Source organism: Helobdella robusta, assembly GCF_000326865.2.
Source record: "Helobdella robusta unplaced genomic scaffold HELROscaffold_5, whole genome shotgun sequence".
In the NCBI taxonomy this organism is placed as follows: domain Eukaryota; kingdom Metazoa; phylum Annelida; class Clitellata; order Rhynchobdellida; family Glossiphoniidae; genus Helobdella; species Helobdella robusta.
Window position 1 is genome coordinate 2,193,599 of NW_008705254.1, and position 18,649 is coordinate 2,212,247.

General features: G+C 35.1%; 4 protein-coding genes across 4 annotated transcripts; 2 read left to right on the forward strand and 2 right to left on the reverse strand.

Moving 5' to 3' along the window:
• Positions 1–5,351: 5,351 nt before the first annotated feature.
• HELRODRAFT_68283 (hypothetical protein) lies at positions 5,352–7,583 on the reverse strand (the record flags this gene model as incomplete). The annotated part of the gene is made up of 2 exons (XM_009026961.1): positions 5,352–5,429; positions 7,326–7,583. Coding segments are annotated over 2 exons (336 nt in total), but the record flags the coding sequence as incomplete, so codon positions are not given.
• A 3,451-nt stretch (positions 7,584–11,034) lies between these two features.
• HELRODRAFT_163300 (hypothetical protein) lies at positions 11,035–13,288 on the forward strand (the record flags this gene model as incomplete). Its single annotated transcript, XM_009027208.1, has 2 exons — positions 11,035–11,124; positions 13,013–13,288. 2 exons carry the CDS (start codon positions 11,035–11,037, stop codon positions 13,286–13,288), a joined length of 366 nt encoding a protein of 121 aa, XP_009025456.1.
• A 1,509-nt stretch (positions 13,289–14,797) lies between these two features.
• Positions 14,798–15,916, forward strand: HELRODRAFT_163301 (hypothetical protein; the record flags this gene model as incomplete). Its single annotated transcript, XM_009027209.1, has 2 exons — positions 14,798–14,830; positions 15,608–15,916. 2 exons carry the CDS (start codon positions 14,798–14,800, stop codon positions 15,914–15,916), a joined length of 342 nt encoding a protein of 113 aa, XP_009025457.1.
• A 293-nt stretch (positions 15,917–16,209) lies between these two features.
• Positions 16,210–18,421, reverse strand: HELRODRAFT_163302 (hypothetical protein; the record flags this gene model as incomplete). Its single annotated transcript, XM_009027210.1, has 4 exons — positions 16,210–16,421; positions 16,902–16,980; positions 17,047–17,094; positions 18,317–18,421. The coding sequence occupies 4 exons, from the start codon at positions 18,419–18,421 to the stop codon at positions 16,210–16,212; spliced, it is 444 nt and encodes a 147-aa protein (XP_009025458.1).
• Positions 18,422–18,649: the final 228 nt, after the last annotated feature.

Genomic DNA, 18,649 nt, shown 5'->3' on the forward strand with positions numbered 1-18,649 from the left:
CGTGCAGAAAGTTGACGTGAAATCGTTCTTAAGTTCTCTCCTATTATGGATTGACATTCAAATGACCTTATAACATTTCAATACAATTTAAATAGAAACGATAATAATTAATAATAACAACGACAAATAATAATAGATTAGAGAAATGTTATTTTTTCCAAGTACATGAGTTGTCATGTAATTTTTTGTACATGTGTGTGTTAAGCATTACACTATTTTATGATACGATCATCATACGCTGCGTTTGCTGGCTGGATCCGTGTATGAGGGGAATATTAATTGAACAAGTCTGTTCTCACGTCTCTGTATGTTTCTCTCTTTCTCTCTCTTCTTTCTATCTCTCTTTTTTTTGTATTTGTGTCTGTGTATGTATGCGTGTGTGTGTGTTGTGTGTGAGTGTATGTGTGTGGTACACTAATTTTTAAATTTATTTCCCATTCACTTCCAAAGCTATTTGAGTACATTTATTGTGAGACGGATGGAATAGTTGATACATTTTCACAAAGTAATGTACTTGTCAATCAATAAATAAATAAATCAATCAAACAATCAATCAATCAATAAACACTGTTATCACAACAAAATGAGAATGGTAATGTTGATACGACAACGATGATCTGAAGATGCGATGATGATGATATTACGATGTTGACTGTTATTATTGTGAACCAAAGATGACGAAACAATAATAACTATCTTTTTTTTTTACATTCGGTTACATGGAAGCATCGAGATCGCACACAGCCTACCTGAATACACCTATAAGAGGCCGCTTCACATTCGAGCTCGAATGTGAAGCGGCCACTTTTAACAGCACACCACTCCTCCTAACTTCAATGAAGATTGAAATTATGAAAATTGAATAAAAGCAAGTGTACTAAGCTGGCTAAAACAAATTATCGTCTGATTTTAGGATTAACCATCCTGCCTGATACATATTGAAACACTCAAATTTTACAACACTCTAAATAATACGCTATTTTTCAAACTGTCACTGTAATAATAATGGTTTTGCCTTTTTAATTTCATAATTTTCTTTCTAATTTATTGTTAGCGTTGTAATCCAAAGATCAATTATCACATGCAACAAGAATCACACAATGAACTGTCTGTCTGTCTCTGTGGAGAGACAGAGAGAGAGAGAGAGAGAGAGAGAGAGAGAGAGAGAGAGAGAGAGAGAGAGAGAGAGAGAGAGAGAGAGAGAGATAGACCCTGGCGAAGTTCCACATCTAATTTATGTGGCCATGGGGTGGCAGCATTTAAAGCATGCATGCATCCATGCACACAAAAGTAAATAAACGTTGAATTACGGTTTTAATTATGCTCTCACCCATGCACACATGCACGTGCATCTGCCCACGCACACCATGAATACAAATCACGCACACACTCAAATATATATATATATATATATATATATATATATATATATATATATATATATGTGTGTGTGTGTGTGTGTGTGTGTGTGTGTGTGTGTGTATATATATATGTGTAGCTTGCCATAAACTGAAGAATGATACTTCTTGGTAACAGCGCTGCAAACTGAATTTAAAGTAAATTTAAAGCCCGAAAGACTCCGCTTAAAATTACCTAACACTTTTCAACAGAAGATATACTTAACACATTTGAACAAATGCAATATAGGAAGTTTGTAAACATAATTTGACACACGCAACACGCACACACACGCACGCACAAACAGACACATACATTCTCACAGAGATAAATACAAACCCGTATAACCACAAAGCACATACAAGCATAGAAATACGCGCGCGCACAGAGAAACACATCGACGTATGTCCAGCAAAAATTTTATTGAAGGAAATTTCTGTCTCGCTTAATTGCTTCTGAACTGAACATTGCAATAACATCATGCAATCGTAACAATAATTGTATCATTAGTTTATTGCTGCCAGAAAAATAATGCATACAAGTTGTCGCCATTTTGTCGTTTTGTGATGTTGTGACGTTTGTGTGGTTGTTGCGCGGTTGTTGCGTGGCTGGTAATTGTTGCGTGGTTGTTGCGATGTTGATGCGTGGTTGTTGCGTGGGGTGATTTTGTGTGTCTGTGCTCTAAATAGAACTTTACCAGATTTTGTTCCTTTTTTTAATTTGTTTTTGTTGATGTCGGTGTGGCAGAAGCGACAGAGGCAGTAAAAGTAGTAGTGATAGAAGCAACTGTAAAAATATTACTGTTACTAGTGTTAAAAATAGTAGTAGTGGTAGTAATTTAGTAGTGGTAGTAATAGCAGTAACTAAGTAGGCAGTTGTAGTTGTTGTAGCAGCAGCAGTAGTATTGTTGTAATATTGTTTAGTATTCTTACTAATATTGGTTTGGTCGGTGTTGTGGATACCTTGCATTGTCGCACTAAGAAATGTTTCATTTGCGTTATTGCCACTCATTTTATATCTAGCTCGTCATTAACTTTGTGATGTTCGCGGCTATCTCCCATTCAGCTGTAAAAAAAAATTCTCATTTTCACGTTAGCTTTCAATGTTGTCGCCAGTTATTAACTTTTTTAGCTTAGAGTTTTTTTTATTGATCAACCAGTTTAATGTTTAACATCGATGTGTGATTGAATGCTGGCCCTGCAAACGATATCTTCATGAGCGATTTATTGTGATGCAGTTGCACAAGAAGACTTCTAACTTTTCCATTGTAATCAATGTTTCCAGATTTTGTTTTTGTTGCTTGGTTTTGTGGTGTTGTTGTTGGTGGTGTTGTTAGTTTTGCTGTTATTGGTGTAGTAGTAGTAGTAATAGTAATAGTAGTAGTAGTAGTAATTGTTGTAGTAGTTATAGAGTAGTAGTTTCTCATAGGTAATCCAGCCTTTCTAGTACCGCTTTCGCCATCTTCACCGCTTCTATTAGCTTTGCCGTACCACTTCGTTTTGTTGTTGGATCCATAGAGCCATCAACGTAGATTTTAAGAGCGTAAATAAACAGCTGCACAGAGACGCAACTCGAGGTTCCTGATTATCATGGACCCCGAGTGGAAACAACGACAAGTTCAGAGCTGTTCAATGATGTTGTTGTTGCTCGTACGTATTCAATGAAGGCCGCCCATCACAAATTTCTGCAACCACAGATGCTCCAATGTTGATTCCTTGTATAAAAACTCAAACGATAGTCAGCATCATTTCCGACACAATCCTTATTAAAATTTACAAACACAACACAGCATGTTCACCCATTATAGAACAGCAAGTTCACCCGTCACAACACAGCATGTTCACCCATTTGTGTTTAGCATCCAATCAAAATAAATTAATCCTCATTTCCATTTCGTACAACTGTAAAATTATTATCACTGATGAAATGTAGCTTTCGTCTGCTTCCAATTATTACATGTAAGCATCGTCAACGTCATCATCGTCATTGTCGTTATCATCGTCGTCCTCATCATCACATCACGTATTCAATCAGTGACACTCCTTTCAACCTTCACCCCAACAGAATCTCATCTTGCCCAAAGCATGCAAACAAACAAGCGGAAACAAAATACAAACAAATCAAAAGTACGAGTAAACAAAAACATCAACGAGCAAATAAACTAAGGATCAAACGAACAAAAGCATACAAACGAACGAAAAAACGAACGAACGAAAAAACGAACGAACGAAAGAACAAACAATCAAGAATGTAAACATACATACCAGCCAACAAATAAACAAAAAACACAAACTAAGCAAACTAATAAGAACAACAAAAAAACAACAAGCAAATAAGCAAGCGAACAAACAAACAAACAAACAAAGGCGCATAACCGAATTGCCAACTAACATTTAGCGACCAAAGAAAACGTGACGATGACGACTTTTAATAACGAGAATGATGCATGCCATACATACACACACCCTGCATTGCAACACGCAACACACACACACACACACACACACACACACACACACACACACACACACACACACACACACACACACACACACATACATACATACACACACGCACATACATACATACATACACGCACATACACACACACACATTCGTATGTACAAAAACACATACGCATACACACTTTTGCACATACGCAAGCTAATACAATTATACATACATACATACAAACTCAATAAGATGCACACACACGTGCAAACGAACGTCTACACACATTACACAAGCTCCCATTAAGTTCAATTTCAGTTATATTTTTTATTAAGGGTGATAACTAATTTTCTAAAAAATAAAAATTCGGTGCAGTTGGCTATGTTGAAAAGTGTTGCCTAAGAAGGTGGGGGGTGCTTTGAATTTGATGGCCCCGCGATGGAATTCTTTCTTGGATCAGTATGATTGTAACAAAATCTCTGCATAAACTACTTCAGCCCATCCGCAACAACGTTTTAAAATTTCTTCGAGAAAACAAAACAATTGATTGAAAAATCAAATGAGAAATTTCTTATTCAATTGCAGTCGATGCCGTTGCAATGACAAAGATATTCAAGATATCAAGATAACAAAGTGTGTGGATGACATTTTTGGAAACCTGCCATGCTTCCATAAGACTGAACATTTCCAGAGCGACTGATCGTCAACTTGATGGCTGATACAATGGTAAAGGAAACGTCCATTGAGAAATGGTGCATCATTTCCATTTCATTCGCGCCTTACCAACTGAAACCACGTGAAAATTCGCAACAAACCAACTTAAATGATGGATAAGAATAGACAGCTTATTTGGTCCATCTTGCTGTCCACGCAAGCAGTATCAATCAATCAATCAATCAATCAATCAATCAATCAATCAATCAATCAATCAATCAATCAATCAATCAATCAATCAATCAATCAATCAATCAATCAATCAATCAATCAATCAATCAATCAATCAATCAATCAATCAATCAATCAATCAATCAATCAATCAATCAATCAATCAATCAATCAATCAATCAATCAATCAATCAATCAATCAATCAATCAATCAATCAATCAATCAATCAATCAATCAATCAATCAATCAATCAATCAATCAATCAATCAATCAATCAATCAATCAATCAATCAATCAATCAATCAATCAATCAATCAATCAATCAATCAATCAATCAATCAATCAATCAATCAATCAATCAATCAATCAATCAATCAATCGATCGATCAACTTATCGTCCAATCATCCATAACTTTGTGTCAGGCTTACCTCGACGTCAAGTATCTATTACGATCCAGCTGTCTAGCACATAAGCTTCATTAATTGCATTTTATTGTCACTAACCAGAATGATTTGATGATTAGAGTGTCCTATCTTCAGTCTCGTTGTGCAGTCATCTGGTTCGAACGCAGTTCGCTAGCATCTTTTAATTTAAAAGCAGAAATATGGGATACGTTCATTGACATGTGTGTGTGTGTGTGTGTGTGTGTGTGTGTGTGTGTGTGTGTGTGTGTGTGTGTGTGTGTGTGTTTGTCTTTAAAAAATATTTAAAACATAATTTCTGCCACTAAGCCATAACCAAATCTATAATGTAACCAGTCACAATAATTTAAAAATTTTTATATTAATTTGTATTTTTTGTTCAAATTTCATGTTACAAATAATTTGTTCAGTTATTGCAAACTGAAAATAAAACACCTTATTAAAACACAATTTTCAAACTTAGCATATAGAACTTTTTTAGGGTTCGGTTAAATTCTTGAAACATTTTAATAAAATTCGAACTGTTATTTTCGTATCAAACAATCAAATGTATAACATTAACGGCAAATTTTTTATGGTTATAATAAGCAAACACATTCAATCACTCACTCACTCACTCACTCACTCACTCACTCACTCACTCACTCACTCACTCACTCACTCACTCACTCACTCACTCACTCACTCACTCACTCACTCACTCACTCACTCACTCACTCACTCACTCACTCACTCACTCACTCACTCACTCACTCACTCACTCACTCACTCACTCACTCACTCACTCACTCACTCACTCACTCACTCACTCACTCACTCACTCACTCACTCACTCACTCACTCACTCACTCACTCATTCACTCACTCACTCACTCATTCACTTACTCATTCACTCACTCACTCACTCATTCACTCCACTCACAATTTAGCTCCACTAACAAAATGTTTACCCACATTTAGAACCTTTTATAACTAAAAGAACCTAAAAGCTAAAGAATTAAATTTGCTACTTTAGACGCAAATCAGATGTTCACGATTGCTTGTCAGATGTTTATTTTTCATCAAATTGATTCTTTGAAAACCATCTTGAAAGGCATTTAAGAAAAAACCGAATTCCTTATACAAACAACGGTCGAATTCACATAAGAACCAAGAATTCAAACAGAATTACAATCAATCAATATTTAATGTTCGATTTAGAATTTGACTATAATATTAATAATAATAATAATATTATTATTATAAATTTTAAATAACTTATAATTTATTTTATCTATTATCCATGTTTTAAAAATTGAAATTTTTTATTAAATTTTGACCAGATGGTGGGATTTAAATGATATATGAAGAGCGTTTGATGGAATGTCATCAATTAGCTTTTTTAATAAATGTCATCTGAACTCTGATACACAACAGCAAGTATTATATATTGGATAATCTGTAATTTTAAATTGCCTTCGTCATCTTCAACCTCAATCTATTCATCATCATCATCATCGTCGTCGTCGTCTTCATCATAATTTTTAGTTTCATAATCTCCATCAAACATCATCGTCATAATTATTATCATTTTCCATCACCATTGTACCAATTGTGGACATCACCATCATCATCATCATCATCATCTCGGTGGTATCTTCAACCGCGAAAATTTGTGATAGTATCCTTCATCATTGAAATCGCCGTCCGCATAATGCTAACATCATCTTCATTCTAAATGTCATCGGCAAATTGACTTCCTTATTGTCATCATCGTCGTCATCATCTTCGTCGTCATCATCATCATCGTCGTCATCATCTTCGTCGTCATCATCATGATCTCTATCCTCCACATTGACATCCTATCTGCCGCAGTTTGTTGCATATGAAGGACGGAAGGATGGAAGATCGAAACGGCAAACTTTCATTCATCCACATTCCGATGTTGTTGTTGTTGTTGTTGACGTTCGGTGACCATGGCAACGCATCTAGGAGAGGTCCCGTTAGGAAGAAACCACTAACTTCACATAACACGTAGGTCATTTAATTTGTTCTTGGTGGTGGTGGAGGTGGCAGCGGTGGTGGCAATGGTAATGGTGGTTGTGATAGTAGTGGTGGTAGTGTTGTTGGTGGTTGTGATGTTTTTTAATGTGTGCACGTAGAATCCGGGTGCCTCTGAGGCATGTACGTATGTACGAAAGGATGTTTGTATGTAGGACAGGGTGTTTGTATGTAGGACAGGGTGTTTGTATGTAGGACAGGGTTTTTGTATGTACGAAAGGATGTTTGTATGTAGGACAGGGTGTTTGTATGTTGGACAGGGTGTTTGTATGTAGGACAGGGTGTTTGTATGTAGGACAGGGTGTTTGTATGTTGGACAGGGTGTTTGTATGTAGGACAGGGTGTTTGTATGTACGAAAGGATGTTTGTATGTAGGGGTTAGGGTTAGGGTTTCAATTTTCTAACATTTGAATGTAAAGAAGTATAAAGGTGATGAATGCTTGTTTGTTTGTTGGTAGCGTTATTGTTTGCGTGCGTGTACGTGCGTGTACGTGCGTATACATACGCATGTGTACACTTTAGTATTATGCGTGTTAATGTTTATTTATGACTCGTTTACACGTGCTTCTATATAAGTTTATAGGTGGTCATCGGTCTGTGTAAATAATGTTTTTATGACCATCCGTATTTATGTGCACACACACAGAGATATATAAATAAATAAATGTATTTGTACATACATATCATTATTATTTATTGCATATATAAATTGATGTTAATAGTGTTAGTGCATAACAAATGTTTGTAAGCATTACACAGCCATTCAAACAGGCCTTATTGAAAACTACAAACAAAAATTTTTTTTCTACTGTTAGCTGAATTTTGATTTAATAACAAAAATATTCAGCGTCGAATCATTTTTCCATCTAAAACATTTTCAAATTTTTAATTGTCAACATGCAGTCGGACCCTCACGTCACCGAAAAATAACAACAACAATAATAATAAATATTATTTTTATTATTTTCATTATTAATTTGCATTGGACGTGTTACAAACTTTTATTGAAGCCTTTATTTCAATAATAACATTCTGAAAAAATTTTACAGCGCCACTTCAGTGCCCAAAAAAATGCCATTTAGATAACACATACATACACAAGCACATACAAACACACACCCTCACACAAACACACACACGCAAACAAACTCACACAATCACATACACGCAAACATACACACACAAATTCACACATAAACACGCACACGCAATTTATGGGTTGCGGCGAACACTTTTGAATACCCAAAAGGATACCGTAATACGCACATAAATACCTCCATAATACCAACAATGCAATGCAATATGGACGCTCAAAGTATTTTGACTTGAAGGTATGATTTATGACCTTATTTTTCGCTACTTTTCTCTTGATATAATTATAATATTAAAAATAATAATGAGAATATTAAGAGAATGTTGGAAATATTTTTTCGTTTAAAATTATGGATGTATTTTTTAATAAAATATTTATTTATTATCACTGTTATATCTTATTTTATTTCAGAACAAAATTTGTTTTCTAAATTTTATCATGAATTCAATATATTTAATAATTAAATACAACAGATTTAATAAAAGAATAATAATAATAATAATCATTTGAAATCGGAAAATTATGAACGAATACGTTTCGCAAAAAAAAAATCTGACATACAAGGTTGAAAGTAAAAAATAACAACTATAATTTGCCGTGGAGATGCGTGGAGAATAAATTAATTTGAAATAAATGTGAAAATATCAAACATTCAGGAATATAATTAATGTTTTTTGTTGTGTTGTTGGTTGACTGACTGACTGACTGTCTGTCCGTCTGACTAGGTGACTGACTAACTGGCTGACTGACTTACCGATAGACGAATATAATCGATTTGGGTCTTTATATCTTTTGTCATTTTTTTCATCAATAAAAATGCTGTTAGGTTTTCTGGTTGCTACGGTGATGGTGAGAATACTAATAATTAAGATGGATGATCGTCAAGTTGACATTTATTATTACAATGACAATGATGATGACAACGATGGTAATAGATTAATGAGTTTGTGATTAGTTGAAAAGATTTCGATTAGTCTTCATTTGAATATTTTTTTATGACTAGCCACGTTTCTTCTTATACTGATTAAAGATATCATGATAGCATCTGAAAACATATATGATATCAACAGCAGCAGAAACTTTGAAGATTTTTTATCGACAGGATACCTAGCACATTATAACACCTTGTTTGGGAACTAAAAGTCTTTAAAACCAGACTCAAGAAACAATATTTAAAAATTTCTATCTCTGCCAATGCTTTTTGGTTGAACTAAATTAATTTGGTATTATATAGGCAAAAAAATAAACAAATTTACACTCACAATATTTTGAGGATATATAAATACTATTTATAATTATTAATGTATTATATTTAATAATAATAATAATAATAATAATATTATTATTATTATTCAATTTATTATTGTTAATATTATTTCTCTTGTGATCAAGGGCCATCGATTTAAATGGTCGGCATACTTCTTAGGAGAATGATGATGATGAGAGGTGATGGATGAAGATTTATGATGGATGATGAAGATGAATGCTTCTTCATCTCCACCATTTCCATTTCTTCATCTTCATCATCATTCTCATCATCTCCACCATCATCATCACCTTCATCATCAATCTCTTCATCTCCATCATCATCATCTTTTTCATCTCCATCGTCTCCATCATAATTCTCATCGTCTCCATCATAATTCTCATCGTCTCCATCATAATTCTCATCGTCTCCATCATCATTCTCTTCATCTTCTTCTTCTTCATCTTCATCATCTCCATCTATTCACGTAGCCAGTGTTATTCTTCCAGACACGACTCTGCCTCGTTGGACCACGTTCTGCTTCAGTAAATAAAAAAACATTTAAAAACTTATAATGTGAAATGTAATAATAAAAAATTTCAAAATAAGAACAGCGAATGAACTACAACAGGATGTATTTCAACTGTTTCTAACTCGTATCTCTCTACAACGTACCGTTAAATGAGGCTTATTGAATATGCTACTAATGCATATTAAAAATTATTCTGTTACACGTATCTAGATGAATATTCAGATACAAAATTGTACATATAGTTTCACAAAAGCATACATTAGATACGAACATACTAACACTTGAATAACCCAAATATTTTTTCATTTTATTTCACTTCAATCATCATTCGTTATTTATTGAACACATACTTTTTCCAAGCAGAAAATTTTAAATGTTTAGTGTAAAAAATAGGAAGGTTGATGTTCTGTCATAATTATGCAAAAAGTTGTTTAGCTGATTGATGAACTAGTTGATAACTTATACAACTGTCTAAATCGTAAATTTGAAATATGGAAAGTTGAAATTAATACAAATTTTATGTAGGTGAAACTTACAAAAAAAAATAAATAAATTAAGATCTACAACTACGGAGATTTGCAAGCAGAAATTCTTTGATCAGCTGACTCGGAACATTAACCCTAGCAAGAAAAACGACCGAATGACGTGAGTGAAGGCAGCCAATTGCGTGCCCTGCTGCGTGAAAACAAAATATAAAAGGTCCATGGCGCTAATCGAAAGAGACACCTGAGGCAGTCCTTTGATCATGTAATCCGCTCTGATCCGCCAGTCATGCCAGCGTGTCATTTTGTGCTCATATAGTCATGTGACTATGTAATCATCTGAATCTATAGTTAAGTGATTAGAGAATCCTTGAATATTGGAACTATGTTGTCGTGCTAAATTTTAGCGGCGGTCAGGGTTAAAGGAGTCACAAATCTTAAAAAACATTCTCCGGGCCGAAAAAATTTTCTATTTAAGTAGATATGCGACCCTTCAAAGGTAAAATAGTTGTCAATGCGGCCCTCACAGCAAAAAGTTTGCCCACCCCTGCACTACCTGATGAATTAAAACACGTTACATGCTAGAAGCGAGAGTAGAAAAAGTAAATAGTTGTTTTTTGGAAAAATTTTTGTTACGTCAGAATTTTTGTTATAATGTATTCGTTTTAAAAAACAAAAAATGTTTTTTTTGTGTTAATTATTGTTATAATAAAATTTTTTTAATTTTCAAAGCCTCTTAGTAAAATTTTCAAAATCTGTATTCATTATTCTTACGGAAAGTCGCTGTTAGTGTTGTAGTGAGTGGGATGAATGAATTGATGAATGAATGATTGAATAAATGAATAAATGATGAATGAATGAATGAATGAATGAATGAATGAATGAATGAATGAATGAATGAATGAATGAATGAATGAATGAATGAATGAATGAATGAATGAATGGATAAATGAATGAATAAATGAATGAATAAATAAATGAATGAATGAATGAATGAATGAATGAATGAATGAATGAATGAATGAATGAATGAATGAATGAATGAATGAGTGAATGAATGAACGAACGAACAAACTAACTAACGAACGAATGAATGAACGAAATCAACCCATGATTGATTGCAAGATAAATTGTTTAAATGGTTAATTGTTCGTTCAAATGCTGGCATGATAGATTTCTTGACTGATTATAATTGAATGATTCATTGGCATTTAATTGTTCTCTAGATAAAGAACTTTTATTTAAACGTTAGAAGCATCACCTCTCTTAGAGGCAAATGAAACCCTTCTTTACGTTACTGATGGGACATGAATCATTTCATTGATTTGTACTCTTCATACATAGCACGGATAACAATGAAAAAGGTTATGACAGTTTAAAATAAAAGTTATTTTAAATTGAAAGGGAATTTAAATTGAAAGGGAATTTAAATTGAAAGGGAATTTAAAATGAAAGTGAATTTAAAATAAAATAGAATTTAAAATAAAAAAATCATAACCATAACTACCAATATATTTAGATAGTGTTAAAAGCAAGGTTCAACCATTTTTCAAGATTATTCATCAACTAAGTTACGCAATGTGTTGATTCTCAAGTCAGGGTAGAAAGCGAATAAAATAGTGACCCTTCAGACACGCGCACACACACACACACACACACGCGCGCGCGCGCACACACACACACCACAAACACACATACACAACACACACACACGTACACTCATGTACACGTTACAAATGCACACGTCAGAACTTCAGCCGGAATCAATTTTTAATGGAATGCTGATAAGGAAACTGAGTACTAAGATGCTCCTTTTTCACTCTCACAGTCAATAGCGGGTCCAGACTGCTTTCATAGTTAGAAGGATGGATGGATGGATGGATGGATGGATGGATGGATGGATGGATGGATAGATGAATGGATGAATGGATGGATGTACGGACATTAAGAAAGAACTCATAGGTATAAACTTGCACATCACTCATATACACATGCCGCTTGCCTACGCAACCTCCACACGTACATACGTAGCCGTAAATACATACAAATATAGATGCAGGTATAAATACGTACAACTGTATTTCTGTCTCTGAGAAATTACCAGGATTCTATAATAAACTACTCAAATATGTTTCAGCCAATGTTTAGATACGCATAAATATAGAAAAAAAAACCGTACACGCGAACACGCATTTTAACGTACAATACCTAAGCAGTACATAATCTTCCTACAAACATACGCAAACGTACACACACAACGATACACGCGTACACGCAAATGCTATATAAAAATACATGTACATATGCGTTTTTATATAGACCTTTTAAAACAAGATATATTTACAGATGCACGCATGTACACGTAATGTACCCACTCACAAACACACACACACACACACACACACGTACACACAGGTGCACGAACACACACACAAACACTGGTACACAAACACACACACAGCCCGTCACACCAAAGCAGAATGCCTCGTTATTTACGTATGCACCTCCTTCCATCCCGCAGGGTGAATTGAATTTGAAGATGAATTTGTTGGTCTATCAATTTTCAGCCCACTTCCCAGTCGAGCTCCATGCTTCTTTCTTCTTGCCAGCTGGCTGTTGGATGTGTGGCGGACCACACTTTGCAGTTGCTAACGTGCAGGATGTAGCTGATGACGTTGTTGATATTTTTAATGCTAACCATTATGCTGTTGACGCCATTGTCCACCTTCGACATTGATTAACAACATTGCCGATGTTCACGGGGCCAGTGTACACTGGTGTATAAAAAATATATAAATGTGTTAAATGCTACTACACACACAAACACATATAAACACACTCACAAACACAAATATATATATATGCCCGACCAAAAAATGCGCAAACAAATGGTAGATAGTAAAAAACAAAAAGATAAAAATAAGGAATAAATATTAGAGGAGTTAAAAATCCACCGTCGAATATTGAGTTAGTGAATGTAATAACCGCATCTTTTATTTCCGCGGAGTCATGCCCGTTCAAATAAAAAATAAATATGATGTCATGTCACGTGATTGCTTATCTATCATCTCATTGGTTGGTTCGCGGCGACCGAGGTGAAGGTCTAGGAAATATTTGTTTAACTCTTGCAGGCCATATATTTTATTGCGCTCCCCTAACGGTCCCCTCTACACTTTTTACGACCATCCGCCTCTCCATACACTCTTGTAGCCATGTACTGATCTAATAATATATGATATTTGATACTGATATAATGATAATTTGTACACGTCTTTGCGTGTTTTGTTACTTGGTAAGGTTATGAAGGCCCATGGTTAGGCACCTACATAACACAGGAATCAATGTTGATCTCTCTCTCTCTCTCTCACACACACACAGACACTCTCTCTCACACATAAACACACACACAAACACACACACGTACATGTGTGTTTTTGCGCTCAATATTTGTATGTGCTTACATGTTTGTTTGTTTGTTTGTTTGTACGTATGTAGTGTGCAATAGGTGTCCTTATGTACATAGTGTTCGTATGTGCCCAATTCTAGAAGTTTGTGTTTTTCCTGTGTAAAACCAGGTAGAACTGTGTGTCATTAGTGTTTTCCATCCGATATTTTATCGATAGTAATTAGAATATTTGAGATAATTATGTTAAATTAATGAATGGATAATTGTAGTTGAATGTATTGTTTTTGATAGATGATAGATAGAGGCAGATAAAAATATACATATAAAATGGAGATTTTTGTATTAATTTTCAAAGAGAACAAAATATCCAAGCAAAATACAAACATCCTTACTCTGCGCAGCACATACAGAGTCTGTTATTTGGAAGCATATCAGTGTGATGAAACAAAGATCCGAGGAAATCTGCTGCTGCTACTACAACAAATACAATAAATAACATTAAAACAGCAACTCAAACAAAAACAAGCACAAAGTACTACAAAAGGAAAAGACCAACCAGCCAACAAACAACGACAAACAACAACAGCAACAACAACAGCAGCAATAACAACAACAGCAACAACAGCAACAACAGCCACAACAGCAGCAACAACAACAACAGCAGCAGCAACAACAACAACAACGACAGCAACAACAACAGCAGCAGCAGCAACAACAACAACAACATCAACAGCAGCAACAACAACAACAAACAACACCACCACTCCGTAGCAGCACTCCAACAAATTGCACGTATGGAAAAAATAAAAAGATGTCAGTGAAAATATATTTATTGCCACAATGGAGGAAGCACTTTATACTTCACCTTTCAATGTCAAACAATTTTACATACATACTTACCACACACACACACACACACACACACACACACACACACACACACACACACACACACACACACACACACACACACACACACACACACAGATATCGCATACATTTTTCACACCACTAAGGTTTTAATAAGGGACAAACCGTTCAGAGATTGTCAAAAATTAAGATTGACCTCCAGAGGTAATAATCAGCAAATATCACCAAGGGCTCCATAATGTTAAATGTTTATAATTGCAACGAGATACAAAACACACATACAAAACAAAACATACAAAACATCAAATCTTCATTATCAGGGGCCCAACAAAACACATCGCAAACTTTAAGACAGCAAAAAATTCATTATTCAATTGCAACAATCACGTAGCCTACGTACCAGCCAGTGCAATAAGCATCAAACAACAGAACCATAAAGCAACAGAAACAAAACACAAACTCCAACAAAACCATAGAGCAACAGAAACAAAACACAAACTCCTCAACAATTACGTAACGTTAGCCGGCAATATTTTTTGCGGAACAGCAAAATAAATTGTGTCAATTAGTGATGTTCCAGCGGTGAGCAATACATGGTATGCAGTGCTTGCTACACTTTGCAGCATACACAAACACATGCACGTGCAGCGATAAAAAGCTAACCATAAGCGCGCGCACGCACACACACACAATCACAAAATTACTGCTGTAATTTTGCGATTTGTGAGGCTCTACCACTTAACATACGGCTCACACACATACATTAAATATCATCAACAGCAACAACAACAGCAACAACAGCTGCAACAGCAGCAGCAACAACAACAGCAACAACAGCTGCAACGGCAGCAGCAACAACAACAGCAAAGCAACAATAATAATGAATTTGTTAGTAGAAGACAAGTTGGAGCAGACAAAGACAAGTTGGAGCAGACAAACAAGACATCATCATTCCTCTGCAGCGGATTTTCAAAAATTGCCCCATGGCGGTGTGAAAAATTCGGAATACAAAAACACGAGTCAATCCGATCCGGTGGCAGTGGGCACGTTGGGAACAACAGGATTGAGAAAGCGGAAATTTATGGATGAGTTACCTGAAAAGAAAGTTTAAAAATTACCCTGCCCGCCTGGTACTGTTTGTTCCTATATTTCTAATGCCGCTGCAGATAGAAAACTATTTTACACCGCAAAATTTGCTAGACTACACAACCACATGGTGATACACATTATATTTTTATTACATTACATATTACATTATTATATTGTTATCTTTTAATCCAGTTTGAGAACATCTGACATGATTTCATCAACACGCGAGAACGTGAATTAAAAGATAACAATATAATAATGTAATATGTAATGCAATAAAAATATAATGTGTATCACCATGTGGTTGTGTATTTGACCATGTTGTTGTGTATTTGACCATGTTGTTGTGTATGTTGCCATGTTGTTGCGTATGTTAGCATATTTTTGTGAGACACATTTTCATCTGACTGGCTGAACAACTGTGAATTGACATTGACACACGACTTAGAATGGATGGGGAAAGTATTCGCGAACGAACTGCTCTCGCATGGATATATTCCTTGGCCTGCGTGTGTATGTGTGTGTGTGTGTAGATGTGTGTGTGTGTGTAGATGTGTGTAGATGTGTGTAAGTGCATGTGCATGTTTTTGTGCGTGTGTATGTTAGTTTTTTAGTGTGTGTGTGTGTGTGCGTGTTTATGCAGATATGCGTGAGGTACGTGTCATAACACCATCACAATTAAAATTTTCATAACTATTATTAACACTATCAAAACTTTTCACTACTTATTCAAGTAACTGCAACTGCAAGAATTACAAAAACTTGTTTTTGAAGTAAACTCTTTGGGAGTAAACACTGCTGCCACAGCTGCCACAACTACTACAACTTATTCATACTGGTGACAGCAAGCCAACAAAAAAGAACACAACCAGCAGCATAAAAGCGAGTGCGTTTGACACACAAAAAATAAAATTGTATCAAACCTTCGGAGAATAAAACAAGTATCTTGCACGCAATCAAAATTTGCCACACAAAGAACGCCAACGTTCCAAGAGATTTTTCAGCAAATAGAACACAAAAAAAAACAAACAAAACAACACTGATTTTAAAACCTTCAAAGAAAACTTGAAAAAGGTTAAAAATTTTTTTAAGGGAAATGAATGAGAAAAGATTTTATATGCATCTCCTACTTTATTCTGCTGTTCCAAGTGCAATTCTGCGGCTGGCTCACAGGCTGGCTGGTGACAGATGATGGGGAACCTTGATTAATTAATAAATAAACAGATGCGTTTCATCTGTGTGTGCGTGCGTGTGGGTATGGGTTTGTGTAATGTGATTTAATGAACACACACACACACACACACATATATATATATATATATATATATATATATTAGGGTATTTGTATGGGCTTGTTGATCAGATGTGTGGACCTAAGTTATATGGAGGCGTCCTATGTGGTGTTGTTGTTACTATGTGTGATGTGTGTGTTATGTAGTGTGTGTGTTTGTGGTGTGTGTGTGTGTGTGGCTTAAATTATAGAATGTGTTTGGGCTGCTGAACCAACTCTGCGAAACATGATTGTCAAATAAATTGTCATGTTTCATAATTATCTTGTTATTTATTATACTCCATGCAAAATCTTCACGAAGCCCGATCATAATTATTTGATTTAGAATGTTTGTTAGAAGCAAAAACCAACAACATCCTCCCGAGTTTGCAGATTGTTCATCGAAAATAAGATTTGAAAATGCGCTGGTTTGTTAACTCTTTTGTAACCCGGCCATAAACTTTAAAGCAAACACTCAAACAAAAAAAAAACAAATTGTAGTAGAGAATTCCATCGGAAAGTTCTTTCGGCGAACTTAAGAAGATTTTCGCAGCAATAAAGTTGAAACGCGATAGAATGTTTCCTTGTTTGATCTTACGCTTAACATCACCATCAACGTGCATATCTTAGTAACGTTTCATCGTGTCGTCGTCATCATTGTGTACGTAGCTACAGTTGCAAATTACAAACTTGGTTTAAGGTAGTAGAGCTAGAGAACAAAAGCTAAAACTTATAAGTTGAATCATATTTGTTGAACGACATACACACAAAGAAAAATAACGAACAACGACAAAAACACACAAGCATACCCAAACAACAACTGACAAACAACAACAGAAACATCGAGAAACTATCACCAACAACAACAATATCAGAGCAGTACCTTTGCCTAGGCTACGAGACCACTGAAGAAGAAGCTGTCACGTGAGACTATGATGATGATGATGACGATCCGGATGATGATGATGATGTCGATATTGATAATGATAGCAATGATGATGGTGAACTTGATATTGGTGGTTGTTATGGTGCTGATGTTCATGTTAGCGATGTGATGTCGCTATCTCTTATTGTCACCATCCTTTTTATCTTCATGAATATCCTCCAATCATTCCTGAAATGCTTCAAACTTGAAGAAATCGTGAAATGGTTAGCGGGTTTGATCCCTCTCCTCTCTTGCAGTCTCCGGATTTAGATTCGAAACATTCCGCGTCTATCATACAAAAGTGTACCATCCCTCATTTTACACGTATTCATTTACTCATTCATACTCAACATGTCACACAACACATCTCCATTTCCTGGTTCTTGCAATTGGAGTAACTTTCAACTTTTGTCTTCCGCACGTATTTGTAACCGGTTCACAAAGCCAACCATTTATATTATTTACATCCATTTAAATGTACTTTAAATTAAGCAATGTTCAAGAATCAAATATACAAACTCAATTATATTTATGCCAC